Source organism: Lagopus leucura, unplaced genomic scaffold (genome assembly GCF_019238085.1).
Source record: "Lagopus leucura isolate 7727_CA_CO unplaced genomic scaffold, USGS_WTPT01 Super-Scaffold_100001, whole genome shotgun sequence".
Classification (NCBI taxonomy): domain Eukaryota; kingdom Metazoa; phylum Chordata; class Aves; order Galliformes; family Phasianidae; genus Lagopus; species Lagopus leucura.
Genome location: NW_024962262.1, coordinates 18,648,373 through 18,664,098, shown reverse-complemented (window position 1 = coordinate 18,664,098; position 15,726 = coordinate 18,648,373). Strand labels below are relative to the sequence as shown.

Below are 15,726 nucleotides of genomic sequence, written 5' to 3'. Positions count from 1 at the left end.
CAGTACTCAAGGTGCGGCCTCACCAGTGCTGAGTACAGGTGGATGATCACCTCTCTGCTCCTGCTGGCCACACTGTTTCTAATGCAGGCCAGGATGCTGTTGGCCCTCTTGGCCACCTGGGCACACCGCTGGCTCATGTTCAGCCGAGCATCAACCAACACCCCCAGGTCCCTTTCCTCTTCACAGTCATCCAGACACTCAGCACCAAGCCTCTATTGCTGCACGGTGTTATTGTGACCAAAGTGCAGGACGTGGCACTTGGCCTTGTTGAACCTCATTCCATTCACTTCAGCCCAGTGATCCAGCTTAGCTATATCTCTCTGAAGGGCCTCCTTACCCTCAGGCAGATCAACACCACCTCCCAGCTTGGTGTCATCTGCAAACCTACTGAGGGTACGCTCAGTCTCCTCACCTAGGTCATCAGTGAAGATATTAAACAAGATGTATCCCATTACTGATCCATGGGAGACACCACTTGTAACGGATCACCAGTTAATGGAGTTCACCAGACTGAACTCCATTAACCACTACCCATTGGGCACGGCCCTCCAGCCAGTTCCTTACCCAAAGAAGGGTATGACCTGTCCAGGCCATGGGCAGCCAGTTTCCCCTGGAGAATACTGTGAGAGACCATGTCAAAGGCTTTGCTGAAGTCTGGGTAGACTACATCAACTGCCTTTCCCTCGTCTACCAGGCTGATCACCCAGTCATAGAAGGAGATGAGCTTGGTCAAGCGCGACCTGCCTTTCACAAAGCTGTGCTGACTGGGCCCGATCCCCTGGACACCACGCGCATGTCATGTGATCTCATCCAAGGTCATTTGCTCCATAACTTTCCCTGGTACGGAGGTCAGGCTGACAGGCTTGTAGGTCCCCGGATCCTCCTTACAGCCCTTCTTGTAGATGGGAGTCACATTGGCAAGCCTCCAGTCCTCTGGGACCTCTCCAGTTAACCAGGAGAGCTGGTGGATAGCAGAGAGAGGCTCAGCAGTCACCCCAACCAGCTCCCTCAGCACCGTAGCATAAAGCAATCCAGTCCCATGGACTTGTGATGGTCCAGATGAAGGAGGAGCTCTCTAACCATTTCCACCTGAATCACGGGTGGTGTATTCTGCGTAGCATTCCAGGCTTCCAGATCAGGGCATAAAGTGCCCTGAGGATAACTGACCTGCCTATTAAAGGGAGATGTAAAGAGGGCATTGAGGACATCAGCCTTCTCCTTATATTTAGTGGCCACATTCCCTGCTGCATCAAGTAAAGGACAGAAATTCTCTCTGGTTCTTCTCTTACCGTGGATATATTTATAAAAGGATTTCTTATTCTCCTTTACTGCAGTAGCCAATCTGAGTTCAAGTTGGGCTTTTGCCCTCCTAAATTCTTCCCTGCATACCTCAGCAACTTCCTTGTAATCTCCCCACGTAGCCTGTCCCTTCTTCCAGAGGATATAGACTATCTTTTTCTTCTGAAGTCTCAACAATAGTTCTAGGTTCATCCACACTGGTCTTCTTCCCCTATATCTCGCCTTATGGCACTCAGGAACAGCCTGTTTTTGTGCTTTTAAGATTTCCATCTTGAGGAGCGTCCAGGCTTCCTGCACCCCTTAATCCTTAAGGAGCGACTCCCAAGGGACCCACGCTACAAGCATCCTGAACAGATCTAAGTCCACCCTCTGGAAGTTCAAGATAGCAGTTTTGCTGGTTACCCTTCTGACATCGCCAAGAATAGAGAATTCTACAGTTTCATGGTCGCTCTGCCCAAGACCTTCCCCAATCTTCACATCTCCCACCAGTTCTTCTCTGTTAGTGAAGAGTAGGTCTAGCAGGGCATCACTCCCCTGGTAGGCTCTCGTACCAGCTGCATAACGAAGCTATCTTCCACACACTCTAGAAGCCTCATGGACTGCTTCCTCTGCACAGTATTATATTTCCAACACACATCAGGGTGACTTCTGCAAGCTGCTCATAGAATGCCTCGTCCAACTCTTCATCCTGATTAGGCCGTCTATAACAGACCGCCACCAAGATGTCGCCCCTACAGGCCTTCCCCCAATCCTTACCCACAGACACTCAGCTTTCAAGCTCTTCAATATCAAAACAGTCTTTAATATAAGGGGCCATACCACCACCCTTCCTTCCTTGCCTATCCCTTCTGAAGAACTTCTAGCCACCCATCACAGCACTCCAGTCACGGGAGTGGTCCCACCATGTTTGGGTAATAGCAGCTAGGTCATGGTTAGCCTGACGCACAATCACTTCCAGCTCCTCCAGTTTGCTGCCCATGCTGCACGCATTGGTGTAGATGCACTTCAGCTGAATCATCTGCCTCACCCCTAGCTCCATCATTCCTCTAGGCTCATCTCTGCTGAGCCCTGTTTTGTCCCCTTCCCCCATCATAGCTAGTTTAAAGCTCTTTTGATAAGCCCCGCTAGCTCCTGTGCTAGGATTTGTTTCCCCCTTTGAGATAGGTAGGTTCCGTGCATGGACAACAGGCCAGAGGCTGAGTAAACTGCCCTATGATCAAAGAACCCAAAGTTTCTGCCTGGATACCAGCCTCTAAACCAATTATTCACTGCTTGTACTTTCCAAGCTCACTCCATGTCTCTCACTACCCCTGAAGGTATAAAACAAAAGGTCACTTGAGCTCCTGCTCCTTGAACTAAATGTCCTAAACCCCTGAAATCTCTTTTCATAGCTCGTAGACTTCTCTGAGCAATTTAATCGCTGCTCACCTGAACTACAAGTAATGGAAAGTAATAAGGACCTAACCAGCTTCAGGAGTTTTGTAGTTATGTCCCTGTCCCAGAAACACTTCCCTACGCACTTCCCTACAGCTCAGGTCTGGTCTGCAGGTGGAACACCTGTCACCTTCACTGGGCAGTAGCAGGCTCAGTCACCTTCTGTAGCCAGAAACCTGAACTGCTACATTTTTGGGCAGGTCCTCCAACTGAGTCGCCACAATCTTCTTGGAATAAGCCCGCTGCCTGGTGGAGACTGTGTTTAAGCCTGTGGTCTCAGAGACTGCCAAGAGGAGAGACCATCTCCTGAAAGAGGAGGGACAATACTTACACTCCTCACGCTTCACCCACCTCCCACACCTACAACTGCAGCACTGTATGGCAGTATGGGCTGTGCTCACTCACTCAACCTCCCCGTTCTCAGTGGGCAGCAACAATGGTTACTCACCTGCTGTACTCTCCCCGAGGTTATTTAAAACATATCCTTGGCACCTGGTGCCAAGGGCAGGTGATGAAATGTTCATAGGGTTTTTAAACTGTGCCACTAATATGCCAGCTGCACCCCTGCTTGCTCACCACCTACAAGCTGCCAGTCCCCCAGCACAAGCACATCGCTGTTGCTGGCTTCAAAAAAGCCTTAAAAAGAGTTTTTTTGTTGTCCTTTTTCACTCTGGATCCCTTGATCAGTGCAGTCTTACCTGCTCTGAAGCTAGTCTCTGCAGCATGATGTCATATCCTTGTAGAAAGTAACATGAATTATCACATCATAGAATCATAGAATAGCAAAAAGGAGCACAATGCTCATCTAGTTTCAATCCCCCTGCTATCTGCAGGGTCACCAACCACTAGACCAGGCTGCCCAGATCCACATCCAGCCTGGTCTTGAAATCTTCCGGAGATGGGGCATCCACAACCTGTTTGGGCAAACTGTTCCAGTGCGTCAACACCCAGTGTGTGAAAAACTTTCTCCTAATATCTAACCTAAACTTCCCCTGTCTCAGTTTAAGATCATTCCCCCTTGTCCTATCACCATCCACTCTCATAAACAGATGTACCCCCTCCTGTTTCTATGCTCCCTTCAAATACTGGAAGGCCACAATGAGGTCTCCCCAGTTCCCTCAACCTTTCCTCACAGGAGAGGTGCTCCAGCCCTCTGATCATCTGGACTCATTACAACAGTTCTGCGTCTTTCTTGTGCTGGGGGCCCCAGGCCTGGATGCAGTACTCCAGATGGGGCCTCACAAAAGCTGAGTAGAGTGGGACAATCACCTCCCTCTCCCTGCTGGCCACCCCTTTTTAATGCAGCCCGGAACACAGTTGGCTTTCCAGGTTGCAAACGCGCACTCCTGGCTCATGTCCAGCTTCTTGTCCACCAGGACCCCCAAGCTCTTCTCCGCAGGGCTGCTCTCAAGGAATTCTGCACCCAGTCTGTATGAACACCTGGGATGTAAGAATAAAACACAGACTTGGAAATTTGAAAAGTGGAGCATTAAAACGATGAAAATATACTTGAAAAGGAAAGCTATGATGAATTCTGTGAGTTACCTAGAAATAATAGAAGATAATTGTACACCCCAGCATTCTGACATAAGCCTTAAAAAGTTTTCAGTAAATGCCCTGAAATGTCTCTATGCTTGATCATACTACTGTGGACCCTTAATCCAGAAAGAACAACTTCACAGTTTTCTCCTCTAGAAACGCATTTATTTTCTTTTGGGAAAAAAATAACAATTCATACTAACTTTGCAATAAACATTTTCTACTATAATGGTAAAATAGACAGTAATGGTAATTCATTTAATTCTTTAGGTGGCTCTGAAAATCCCACACTTAGTATAAAATTATATAACATAGCCTTTACTGCAATCCAAGACACTCAGACCACTTAAAATCTTTAATTTATATCAGCTGTCCAGGCTTGGCCCAGTCAGTTCTGCAGTTAGAACTGAAGATAATTTGGCATATAATTAAATTACAAACCTGAACTTTATAATAATGTAGTATGCAATGTATCCTAAATAGTGCCACAAATCACATCTTCAATATCCTCATAAAGATCCATTTGATGAACTGTATAATGGACTTATTCACTGATTTTTTTTTTCCTATCCCATCTTATAGGAGCTACATTAAATTTCCTCAGTCGAGTGAGAGGTTAGCCTAAAATATTTTGTGAGAAATTATTAGCAACATGTAATCTACAGTGAATGAATTGAGCAAACTACTTTCCTACTTACTATACCCTCATCTTTAACAGGGTGACTTTGAAAGCTTCAAAAAGGAGAATGGTGACATTCAGATTACAACTACTCTTGAAAGTCCTTTATTTAAATTTTAGCTAGAAAAGAGAGTGAATAAATCCATTGTATGTAAAATTTTGTTTGACATTTCCAAAAGTTATGACTGATACAAAATCAATAACAGGACTGTGACATACGCTGTTTTCAGGTATGCCTTTCTCATCTTTATACTCTGCTACACAACAGTATGGACATGAGGAAACAGCTGCAAGTTGTGCCAGGGGTGGTTTCTATCAGGTGTTGGAAAGAATTTCTTCACAAATCAACATTGCAACAGTCTGCTGAGTGAGGTGGCAAAGTGTGGATGCGACACTTAGGAATGTGGTTTAGTATTAGGTGATAATGATGTTCCAGGGTAAATCTGTAATTTTTCATTTGCCTAAATAAATCTATGCTACATACATACATATTATAACAACTTATGATTAAATGACAATTGAATTATGCCCAATAAAGCAAAAGAATTTGAGCTCTCTTTTTTACAGAGAAAACCACAGCAAATTACTTTTTATAAAACTGTATTTAATCAATTTAAAATTCATTTAATTCTATTTAATACTTTCAGAGCATGATTTTCCTCAGAAATTTAACGTAAATTTGGTCATTTATTAGCACAATAAACCTGTTAGCAGCCAGGTTCCTTCGTAAATCTAATATACGAACAATTTGAGTTTCTATCTCAATTTATCTTAATAATGGAATAATAGGATTCTCACATTTTTGCTGTGAAAAATAAGTAATATCTAATCCATAGGCTATATTTAATAACATAACATTGTAGTACATTTAAATTATCAGGGACTCTATTGCAATATGAAAATGCACCTGTTAAGAGTTTCTTAAGTAAGAAACATCATCAATTCACTCGATAAGACACAACAACAGGCTGTGTTTTTCAAACTTAATTTTTATTACTTACTTTTTTTTTTTATTATTAGGTTAGCAATCCTATAATTTATTTTTGGTGTAACTACTTTATTAACTGTTCGAATAAGATTTTAGGAAAGGTGTAAGATACAATCAGTTGGTATGATTTACAAACAGTTATGTCGGTTTGAGAGATTTGAGATAGAGAGCCTGTTTGGTGCTTTTCATGAAAGAAAGAAGAAATATCCTGGAAAGGCACTTGCAGCTAGCATCCTTCTTGTTTCTGCCAGTTGGAGCACTTGTGTGGCCTTACTAACAAAGTCTGTTGAAACTGTATGATAGCTGTATAAGAACAATAACATTTCTTACAAAATTCTAACTTTTATGTGACAGTCTAATAGGATTAATCTAATTAAAAAAAAAAGAAAAACAGTTAATTTACAGTTTTACTGTCTTTGTGTAGGCAAGAACTAGGCATCTCTAAATAAAATATGGAGAACTGTCTAATTTCAGTCAAAAGCCAGCTTGCAAATCCAGTACATAGGGATTTATTTGAAAAACTGCCTCCCTGGAAGAATGAATATCAAGAAGATATTCATTTCTGTAGGTTTAAGACTTGAGCCACACTAAAGAAAAAAAAAAAAAAAGGACACGGAATAAAATTGGGAGAATCAAGTTAAATACATCAATTCAAATTTTGCAAATATTCCTACATTTAAGTTATGCTGCTTCTTTGTCTCATACGTTTTTGAAACTGACAAACTCATTTGAGAAAAGAATAAAGCAAAATCATCAAGCTATATGCATGTTCCAGCCAGTATGCACACTCCAAGTATAGTCTCTTCAAAACTGCAGAATCATAGAATTGTTTAAGTTGGAATGAACCCTTAAAGGTAATCTAGTCCAATTCCCCTGCAATGAACACGGACACCTACAGCTAGGTCAGGTTGCTCAGAGCCTGGTCCAGCCTGACCTTGAACGTCTCCAGGGATGGGATATTCACCACCTTTCTTGGAAATGTTTTTTCCTATCCAGTCTAAATCTCCCCTCTTTTGCTTTGAAATCGTTTCCCTTTGTTCTGCCACAACAGACTGTGATAAAGCATCTTTCCCCTTTCCTTCTCCAGACCAAACAGCCTCAGCTCTCTCAGCCTGTCCTCACAGGGGAGATACTAGAGCCTGTGTTACTGATTCATTCTTGCACCTGCTACTCTGTTATTATTAATCTTGACCAACTATGCTGTTAAGCACCTAAGAAGCACAAGAGAGGTAATGTAAAAGATAATAATAATTGATCAAAAGTACTAACATTTATTTTTGGCTTAGAAAATTGTCTAATAAATTATTCTCTTTAGTGTTTCCCTATTATCGCAATACAGTACTTTGAAAGTGATATATTGGCACAAAGCATTGTGTTCTACCACAGTGCAATTAGGAGGTCCATTTAAACAGCTTTATCATATGCATACATAGGCTGATTAATTTTCTAATCAAATGTTCCAGGAAATCATTAACCATGACATTAAACAGTGTCATGCTAATTACACTTTCCACAAAGAATTCCAATACAAATTTACAAAAGATCTACAGAAATGTGCCAAAGAACAAACAGTTTAATGTATTCAAATAATTCTAGCCCCACAGCTCCACAGTGTTGGGTCCCAGACCTCCAAAGGTCCAGTTTGGGGCTAAACTCTACCGTGCTTTACTGGAACTCCACATCACTGCAGGCATTAGGAGCTGCAAGTGTGATGGGTTGCATCTGCTTGGGCGATGCTGAGGGACTGATAACTTTATCTTTTGTCACTGCATTGTAATGAAAGGCATTCAAATTATTTTGAAAAAGTGAATACAATCACAGAATCACAGAATTGTAGGGGATGGAAGGTACCTCAGGAGATCATCTAGTCTTGGGGAGACATTTTATTTTTGCTATATTCAAGGCATAACTACATTTCAAAAAACAAGATCAGTGTCTTTCTTACTGAAGGAAAAAGAAACTGCTGCTATTTTGGCAAACACTCTAGATATGAATGCTGAGCGTTACCTTTTTTTTCTTAATGATACCCAGAACTGAGTATGTCTGTTGCAAAGAAAGGCTGAGAGACCTGGGTACAACTATTTATGGCTGTTTATGAGGGTGGATAATGAGAGGACAAGGGGGAATGGTCTTAAACTGAGACAGGGGAGGTTTAGGTTAGATAATAGGAGGAAGTTTTCCACATATTGTGTGTTGACACACTGGAACAGGTTGCCCAAACAGGTTGTGGATGCCCCATCTCTGGAAGATTTCAAGGCCAGGCTGAATGTGGATCTGGGCAGCCTGATCTAGTGGTTGGTGACCCTGCAGATAGCCGGGGGATTGAAACTAGATGAGCACTGTGCTCCTTTTCAATCCAGGCCATTCTATGATATGATTCTATGAAAGGGTGGGACTCAAGCCGATGGGGACAGACTCTTTCCAGTGGCATGCAGCAATGAAATCGTGACTGTAAGACTGATAGAGCATTGGAACAGGCTGCCCAGAGATGTTGTGGAGTCTTCTTCTCTGGACACGTACCTGCACACGCACAGTTCAACCAGTGAGGGAACCGCCCTGTCAGGGCACACCGCCACAAGCTTCGAATTACGTGGCAGTATGAAACTTCCTGGGGCCAAAATTACACAGACTAATAAGAAGTGTCAGGGAGGGAACGGGAAAAAAAAGGAACATTGAACCACAGCTCCAAACGAAGTCACAAAACCCGTCCCCAGGGCCACGGCTCCCCGAACTGACAGAGGAGACGCACCCCTCCCCCCAGGACGTCCGGGACTACAGCTCCCGCCGTGCGCGGGGAGCGGGCCACAGCGCTCTCTGGGACACGTAGTGCGAGAAACGAGCGGCGAGAGCGCCGGCTCTCGGGGAGAACAGCTGATTCAGCGGCGATTGGCAGAAGGCCATCCAATCAGGAAGCGACCGTTTCCTTCTGCCGCCGTGGATTGGCTGTCGTGGAGGGGTATGGGGCGGGACCGGCAGTGGCGGGACGATTCGGACGGTGTTGCATTCCTGGGCGCTGTGCGTTGGGGTGCGGCCGTTTGGAGTGCGTTGTGCTGCCCCCGGTCCGTGTGTGGCGCGAAGCTGCTTCCGCGGTGCAGTCCGGAGGGCGGCCATCGCTACCTGGATTAAAGGCTGCTGGCTGTAAATCCTCTGCCTGGCTTTAGCCCTGAGGCCCCCTCCTACTCCCCCGCGGCGCCCTGCCGGCCCAGCTCAGCTAAGCCGCTCTAATCGCAGCCCCCGGCTGTCTCCGTTTCGCCTTTTCAGGGCACGGCCATGGAGTCGCGGCGGCCGCGGCCGCGCTCGCCACCGGGTCGCGGCGGAAGGGAGAACAAGGGGATCCGCAGGAAGGGCCCGCCGGCGGCCGGCGGACCTGAGGAGGCCGTGGACGGCAGGAAGCCTAAATTCGTAAGTACGGCTTCGTCCTATGGCCCTGCCCGTGGCATAGGCGGAGGCCTGCCTGAATGTGCGCCCGGGAGAGCCTCCCTGAGGGTTCCAGGGCCCTCCTGCCCCAGCTTGCTTCTGTCCTGCTGTTCTCACAGGGCCCGGCTTCCTGTTGCCTCGCGTGCTTTCAGGTCACTGCTCTTTATGAAGAAGTTTTCTGAATCACTGTGTGACAGTTGTAGGGGTGTTAACAGAATGGCTCTTCACCCATAAACGATGCCACTTCCACTAGAGCTGGATGTTTGGGCTTTGTTTTGGTCACATAAACCGTTCAGTGGAAAATGGACTCTGAATTTCATAGAACATCCTGAATTGGAAGGGAATATTGAGTCCAAGTCCTGGCTCCACAGGGGGTGACCCAGAAATCAGACTGTATGTCTGAGAGAGTTGTCGAAATGCTTCTTGAACTCCCAACAAGTTCAGTTCTTTGACCGCTTCCCTGAGGAGCCTGTTTCATGCCTGACCACCTCTCTGGTGAAGAGCCTTTTCTAGTTGTCCAATCTGATCCTCTCATGAGGATGCTGTGACGCTGTCACTGGAGAACAAATATCAGCTCTGCCCCTCTGCTCCTCTTGCCCCCATAGGCCGCAATGAGGTCTTTCAGTCTCCTCTTCTCTGGGCTGAAAAAGCCAAGAGACTTCATCTGCTCATCATATGTCTTCCCCTCTAGATCCTTCCCAATCTTTGAAGCCCTTCTTTGGACGCTTTCTAATAGAATACTGTAGTAATAGTGTAACATAGTAATCTAAGGGATGCAGATCTCCCTAGCTCTGCTTTACAAGGTTTGTCTAACAAACTCATCAATTGGGAAACTGAAAAGAGCGAATAGGTGCCTACAAAATTATATGTATGTAAGATGTGCCCTAGCTAAAAAGAACCTAAAAATAGCCTTTTTTTTTTTTCTTTGGACATGCCAAGTTATTCAAATATCGAAGCTGAGCAAATACACATTCTACAAGTACCCACCACATGCAGAGCAGATGTGTACCATGCTCTTTAGAATATGTATGAATCTGGGGGCCAAGAGTTGGTCACAGATAAATACAGGGCTGTGTCAGAAAACATTCTTTAGCCTAGGGTCTCTGAGTGAAAAGCTATATAGTCTGCTCAGTTGGACTAGTGTTGGTATATGACTTGGTGACTGGTTTATTCCTGCAGGAAGCAAGAGGCAGATCTGTGTATAATTAAGGCTGACAACAGCATTGAGTTAAAAATCTTTTATTTCTTGTCTATGCTTTAACTGTTAAGGTCTTAGGCAAATTGCATTTTGCCATCATTTCCACAGTTTAAACACATTTGGGGGGGGAAATCAGGGTGTTGCCATCAGTTTCGGTATTCCCCTCAATAGAAATACAAACATTTTTTAGGGAGTGGAACTGTCAGATATAACAAGGCCCTTGAGAATTTGTTACTGAAAGGAACTCAGATGAGATTTGTAGAGAAAAGAGGCCTTCTTTTTGGTGCAGGTGAGCTTGTTTGTTGTGTCTGTTTGTGAAGCCTAGGCATGTGCAGGTGAGGGCATCAGCTCACTGGCTTCTTAGGACAATAGTATTGATTTTACTTTGACCCAAATACACAAAGCCAAGGAAGCTGGATTTGGGTGTTTTACTTAGCATTGTAGAGTGTGTGATTATTGTGACAGTATGGCTTTTTTTTTTTTTTTTTTCTCTCCCAGTTTCTGAAATTCTTTAAGCAAGAGTGACTGAGAATATTCTTAATTCTCGAGAATGCTTTGTCACTTTCAGAAGTGCTTGACCTGAAACAACAGTCTTGTATTTTATCTTTATAAGTACTCTTAAAGCAAAGATGTTGCCTTGGGATGGTGGTATGTGACAGTTCTTTCTAATGTGGCCTGTCTTCTAGGTATGCCATTAGCTCACTGGGAGACCTTAGGAAGAGCTGATATTCCATAAGCAGAGTGTTAGTTTTTGTCTCTGTCTTTGTGTAAACTGCTGAAAAGTATGCGTTGCAAATCTCATCTGTGGCAATTAACAGTTTCTATGGGGTCGCAAGCTGTTTCATGCCCCGAAATCTAAAAAGTTGCTACAGATTCTGTAACCATTGGGCTGTTTTCTCTAATCCCTGGTTTGTCTCAGGTAATAATTTTCTGCTGAAGAAAGGTACAAAACAGTATAAGTTGTGAATATCTGTTATTTTAGTGATTGTAGGCCTTAATCAACATCTCTGATTTGTAGTGGTTTCCTTGAAGGGTACTGGGAGAAATGTATTTCTTTTTGTCATATCATCAATTTCTGCTTTAAGATGTTGCAATGCAGAATATTTATCCGTTATTAAAACTAAAATTGGTATGTTCTCCTTCGTCCTCTCTACCTCCTGTCTTCTTAAGAGACTTATTTTAGAGAGAGGAGTGAATGGTGTGCAAGATGTTGTATGTGTATTGATTTGTTCATATCTAATTTCTCCTGTAATACATCTTCTTTCATTTGTTAGATTAGTTTTGTGTCACAGTACGCTGAACTTCTCCTTACTCCTTTGAATTATGTGTAATCCAGTCATAAATACAGGCTCTACCCTGTCTATGTTTGGGATACTTGTCATGCCATACTTCTTCGTGTAAGCTGAATTGTGTTTCTTATCTAATATGCATTTATCAAGTGTGGTTAAAATTGACTATTAGATTCAACAAACTCAAGTCATCCAGATTGGATTAGTCTAATTTTCCTTAGGACAAAAGGCTTCAAGATAAATTCCAAGTTGGACTTTTCCAATCAATGGAACATATTGATCTGGCACTTGAGAGTTACCAAATCAACAGTAGTTAAGCCTATCTGGAAAAGAATTTGATTCCTTGACAGACCTTTAGGTGAAATTGGATTGCTGGTTAACAAAATTGACATTGTTAACATGCACTTTTTTTTTTTCCCTCCAACAGAACTCCTTATTTAGCAGGAGAACATTCTTTTGATTTTTACCACTTCATTTAGATGAGGAGAAAGAGTCTTTGGGCTAAATAGTTGTTAATTCCAATTAAACGTCTTCCTGAAGTACTGCTGTCCTGAATAAACTGGCTTCGCAGAAGAAGGAATTTGAGTTGTAGTTCCTAGCTCTCTCTTCTTTCACAGAATTATTAAAAAAAAACAAACAAAAAAACACATTTTTATGGCATGATGATTAGTTCTGAAGCATTTAACAGTTTGGCTTTGTTCAGCAGGTCTAAGGGTTTAAGACCCTAAGACCCTAAGACCGGTTGGGTCCGTTCTTGTTCAACATCTTCATCAATGACCTTGTTAGGGGATAATGGCCACCCTCAGCAAGTTTGCCGATGATACGAAGTTGGGAGGATTGGCTGACACGCCTGAAGGCTGTGTTGCCATTCAGCAAGACCTGGACAGGCTGGAGAGCTGGGCAGAAAAAAAACGGATGAGGTTTAACAAAAGCAAGTGTAGAGTCTTGCATCTGGGGAGGAATAATTGCATGCACCAGTACAGGTTGGGGGATGAGCTGCTGGAGGGGAGCTCTGCGGAAAGGGACCTGGGTGTCCTGGTGGATGACAGGTTGGCCATGAGCCAGCAGTGTGCCCTTGTGGCCAAAAAGGCCAATGGCTTACTGGGGTGCGTTAAAAAGAGCGTGGCCAGCAGGTCAAAGGAGGTGATCCTCCCCCTCTACTCTGCCCTGGTAAGACCTCATCTGGAGTACTGCGTCCAGTTCTGGGCTCCCCAGTACAAAAAAGACAGGGATCTCTTGGAAAGAGTCCAGCGGAGGGCCACGAAGATGGTGAAGGGCCTGGAGCATCTCCCCTATGAGGAAAGGCTGAGTGAACTGGGTCTGTTCAGCCTTGAGAAAAGAAGACTGAGAGGGGACCTGATCCAGGTCTATAAATATCTAAGGTGTGGGGGGCAGAATGGCTAGGACGGAATCTTTTCAGTGGTGAGTGGAGACAGGACAAGGGGAAATGGCTGGAAACTGCAGCATAGGAAGTTCCGCACAAACATGCGCAAGAACTTCTTTACAGTGAGGGTGACGGAGCACTGGAACAGGCTGCCCAGGGAGGTGGTGGAGTCTCCTTCTCTGGAGATGTTCAAGACCTGCCTGGATGCCTACCTGTGCGACCTGCTGTAGGGAACCTGCTTTGGCAAGGGGGTTGGACTCGATGATTTCTGGAGGTCCCTTCCAACCCCTACAATTCTGTGATTCTGTGGTTTGGTACAGTGGAATTCTTGGAAGGATAACGTGTTCTGTGATACTTTGGTGGCCTAGCTTTGTTGAAAGCCCTTACGTTCATCTTTGAGGGGTTTGAGTTTGGTAAAAAGCAGAAATGGAATAAAGGATGGCAGAGGTTCAACCTAGCTATATATTTTCTGAGCAGGAATCTTCTGAAATCCACTGAGGAGGGTGTTCCTTTTACTTGGTGTATGTATATATATTTTCTTAGAAATGTTTAGAAATTGTGTAAATGATTGCTAGATCACTTGAACTACTTCTAATTGCTCTTTACTGGGACCACATCTTGTAGGTGCTAGACCACAGAATGCCAACTGGACGTACAGATGATTTAGAAGTGTTTGGTCAGTGATACACTGAAATTAATACAATCTTCAGTGACTTTCAGATTGTATTTTTTAAGTTCTCTGTGAAATTTATATGAGTCAGGAAGACTTTCTTGTTTGCAGCAATCTGTTTAACATAGGCAAATTAACACTTGCATTTAATAGTGTTTATAAATCAAAGAAAGATGTAGTTAAAAGCAAAAGCATTTCTGTTTGAATGGTGTAGAGGAGAAAGGTAAGACCGATCTGTGTCAATATCTTTAATTATGAAGTGACTGAATTATTGCTGCAGTTATACTGCAGTGTAAGACCTTGAATCTAAATTAGTCTTTTAAAGAAATGATTGCTGAACAGATGTTACCTAAAACTCTTTATTGCTGCTCTGTAAAATTGTAAATTCCTCATGCTGTTATTTTTGTTGGCATGAATTAACACTGTGGGTTATGATACTAAATTTTAGTGCTGAGTTCTGGCACTTTGTTATATAATCTTACCTGTAAGCACCAATTTTAAGTTTAACTCATCAACGTCTAAACAATATCGCTGTGTAGAAACTGTCATGTTAAGATAATTTTGCCCCTAATTGCTTTTCAAACTGCTTTCCAAGCATCAGAGAGAATATATGCATATTAAAAAAAAAAGAAAAAAGAAAAGAAAAAAAAAAGAAAAAAAAAAAGAAGGAAGCTATTAAATAAATGCTGAAGTAATGTATTGGAAATTAAAAATAGGAGATGCTGTTGGGCTATGCTGAAATTTTTAAAGTGCATTTACAGACTGGGATAGCAAAATTACTTAGGGAATACTGTGTCAAAGGGGATCTTAAAGTAATAACATCCAGTGTAACAATCCAATTTGCACTGCTGTAACTGAGTCTACGGGTTTCTTTGCAATCCTTTCTTCAGTCTTCTAGTTGTGATTCTACTGGATAATTGTCTTTGGGGAAAAAACAGCTTGTGTTGAATCTTTCTGGTGATAGAATCAATGGCAGTATTGGAGTTCTTTCTCACTTTCTAATTTAAGAAGGTAGATTTGTGTGATTATATGTACATCATCAGTCGTGGTAATTTCAGCTTCCAGTCTTAAATCAGCCAATTCTCTTAAAACTCATGGTATCTTGTTTAAATTCTCCTTTATTTATCTTTTCTTACACAGACTATAAGCTGTTCTTTATGTATCAAGCTGTGCATATGCAGTGGGTTGTTTTTGTTTTTACATTTCTGTGATCATTATTTTTTCCTCTTTTTCCCTCTTTCTGTAAGGAAGCAAATATAAAGATTGAAAAAGGATTTGAATACTCAGATGTGGGAGGTGTTTTTCTTTTCTTCCTTTTTCTTTTATAGATACAAATTATTTAAGAGCTTCAGTGTGATGGCATGCATGTGTGTTTAGCTGCCTGAGATTCTGCTACTTTGAATGGCTTGAACTCCTGTCATATTGGCAGCAGTGTATGGTTGGGTGCTTATTTGTCTTCTAATTCCATTTATGATGAACAAGTTGGGCTTCTGCCTGTCTAGCATGTTAACATTATCCATCCATGCCAGGTATAATCTGAATTCAAGTAAAAACATACTGTTTTTTAAACAAGTTGTTTTCATTCAGGAAGATGAGTGATGTTAGTCTGTGCTTATATGATGACGAGAAGAGCACCACAAGAAAAGGTAGAAGCTGCCTTTGGTAGAGAACATTTGAATGTTACAGAGTATATCTTACACTGCTCTAGGATGTTCTTCATCCTTTGCAGCCTACATTGAGCTGTAGTGTTGGTGTTTCTCATTTCTTTGCTTCATTTCACTGCATCAACCCAGAGTTGCCTGGAGTAATTATAAAAAGCAGTGACTCAA

The 15,726-nt window shown here is 42.9% G+C and overlaps 1 protein-coding gene across 1 annotated transcript in view; it reads left to right on the top strand.

Annotated features, from left to right (window-relative positions):
- The first annotated feature begins 9,209 nt into the window (after positions 1-9,209).
- The window catches only part of DIAPH3 (diaphanous related formin 3), a 229,452-nt gene continuing 222,935 nt past the window's right edge, over positions 9,210-15,726 (top strand). The window contains exon 1 of the mRNA XM_042867343.1: positions 9,210-9,341. Coding sequence (XP_042723277.1) covers positions 9,210-9,341 — 132 coding nt within the window. The remainder of the gene's footprint in view (positions 9,342-15,726) is intronic.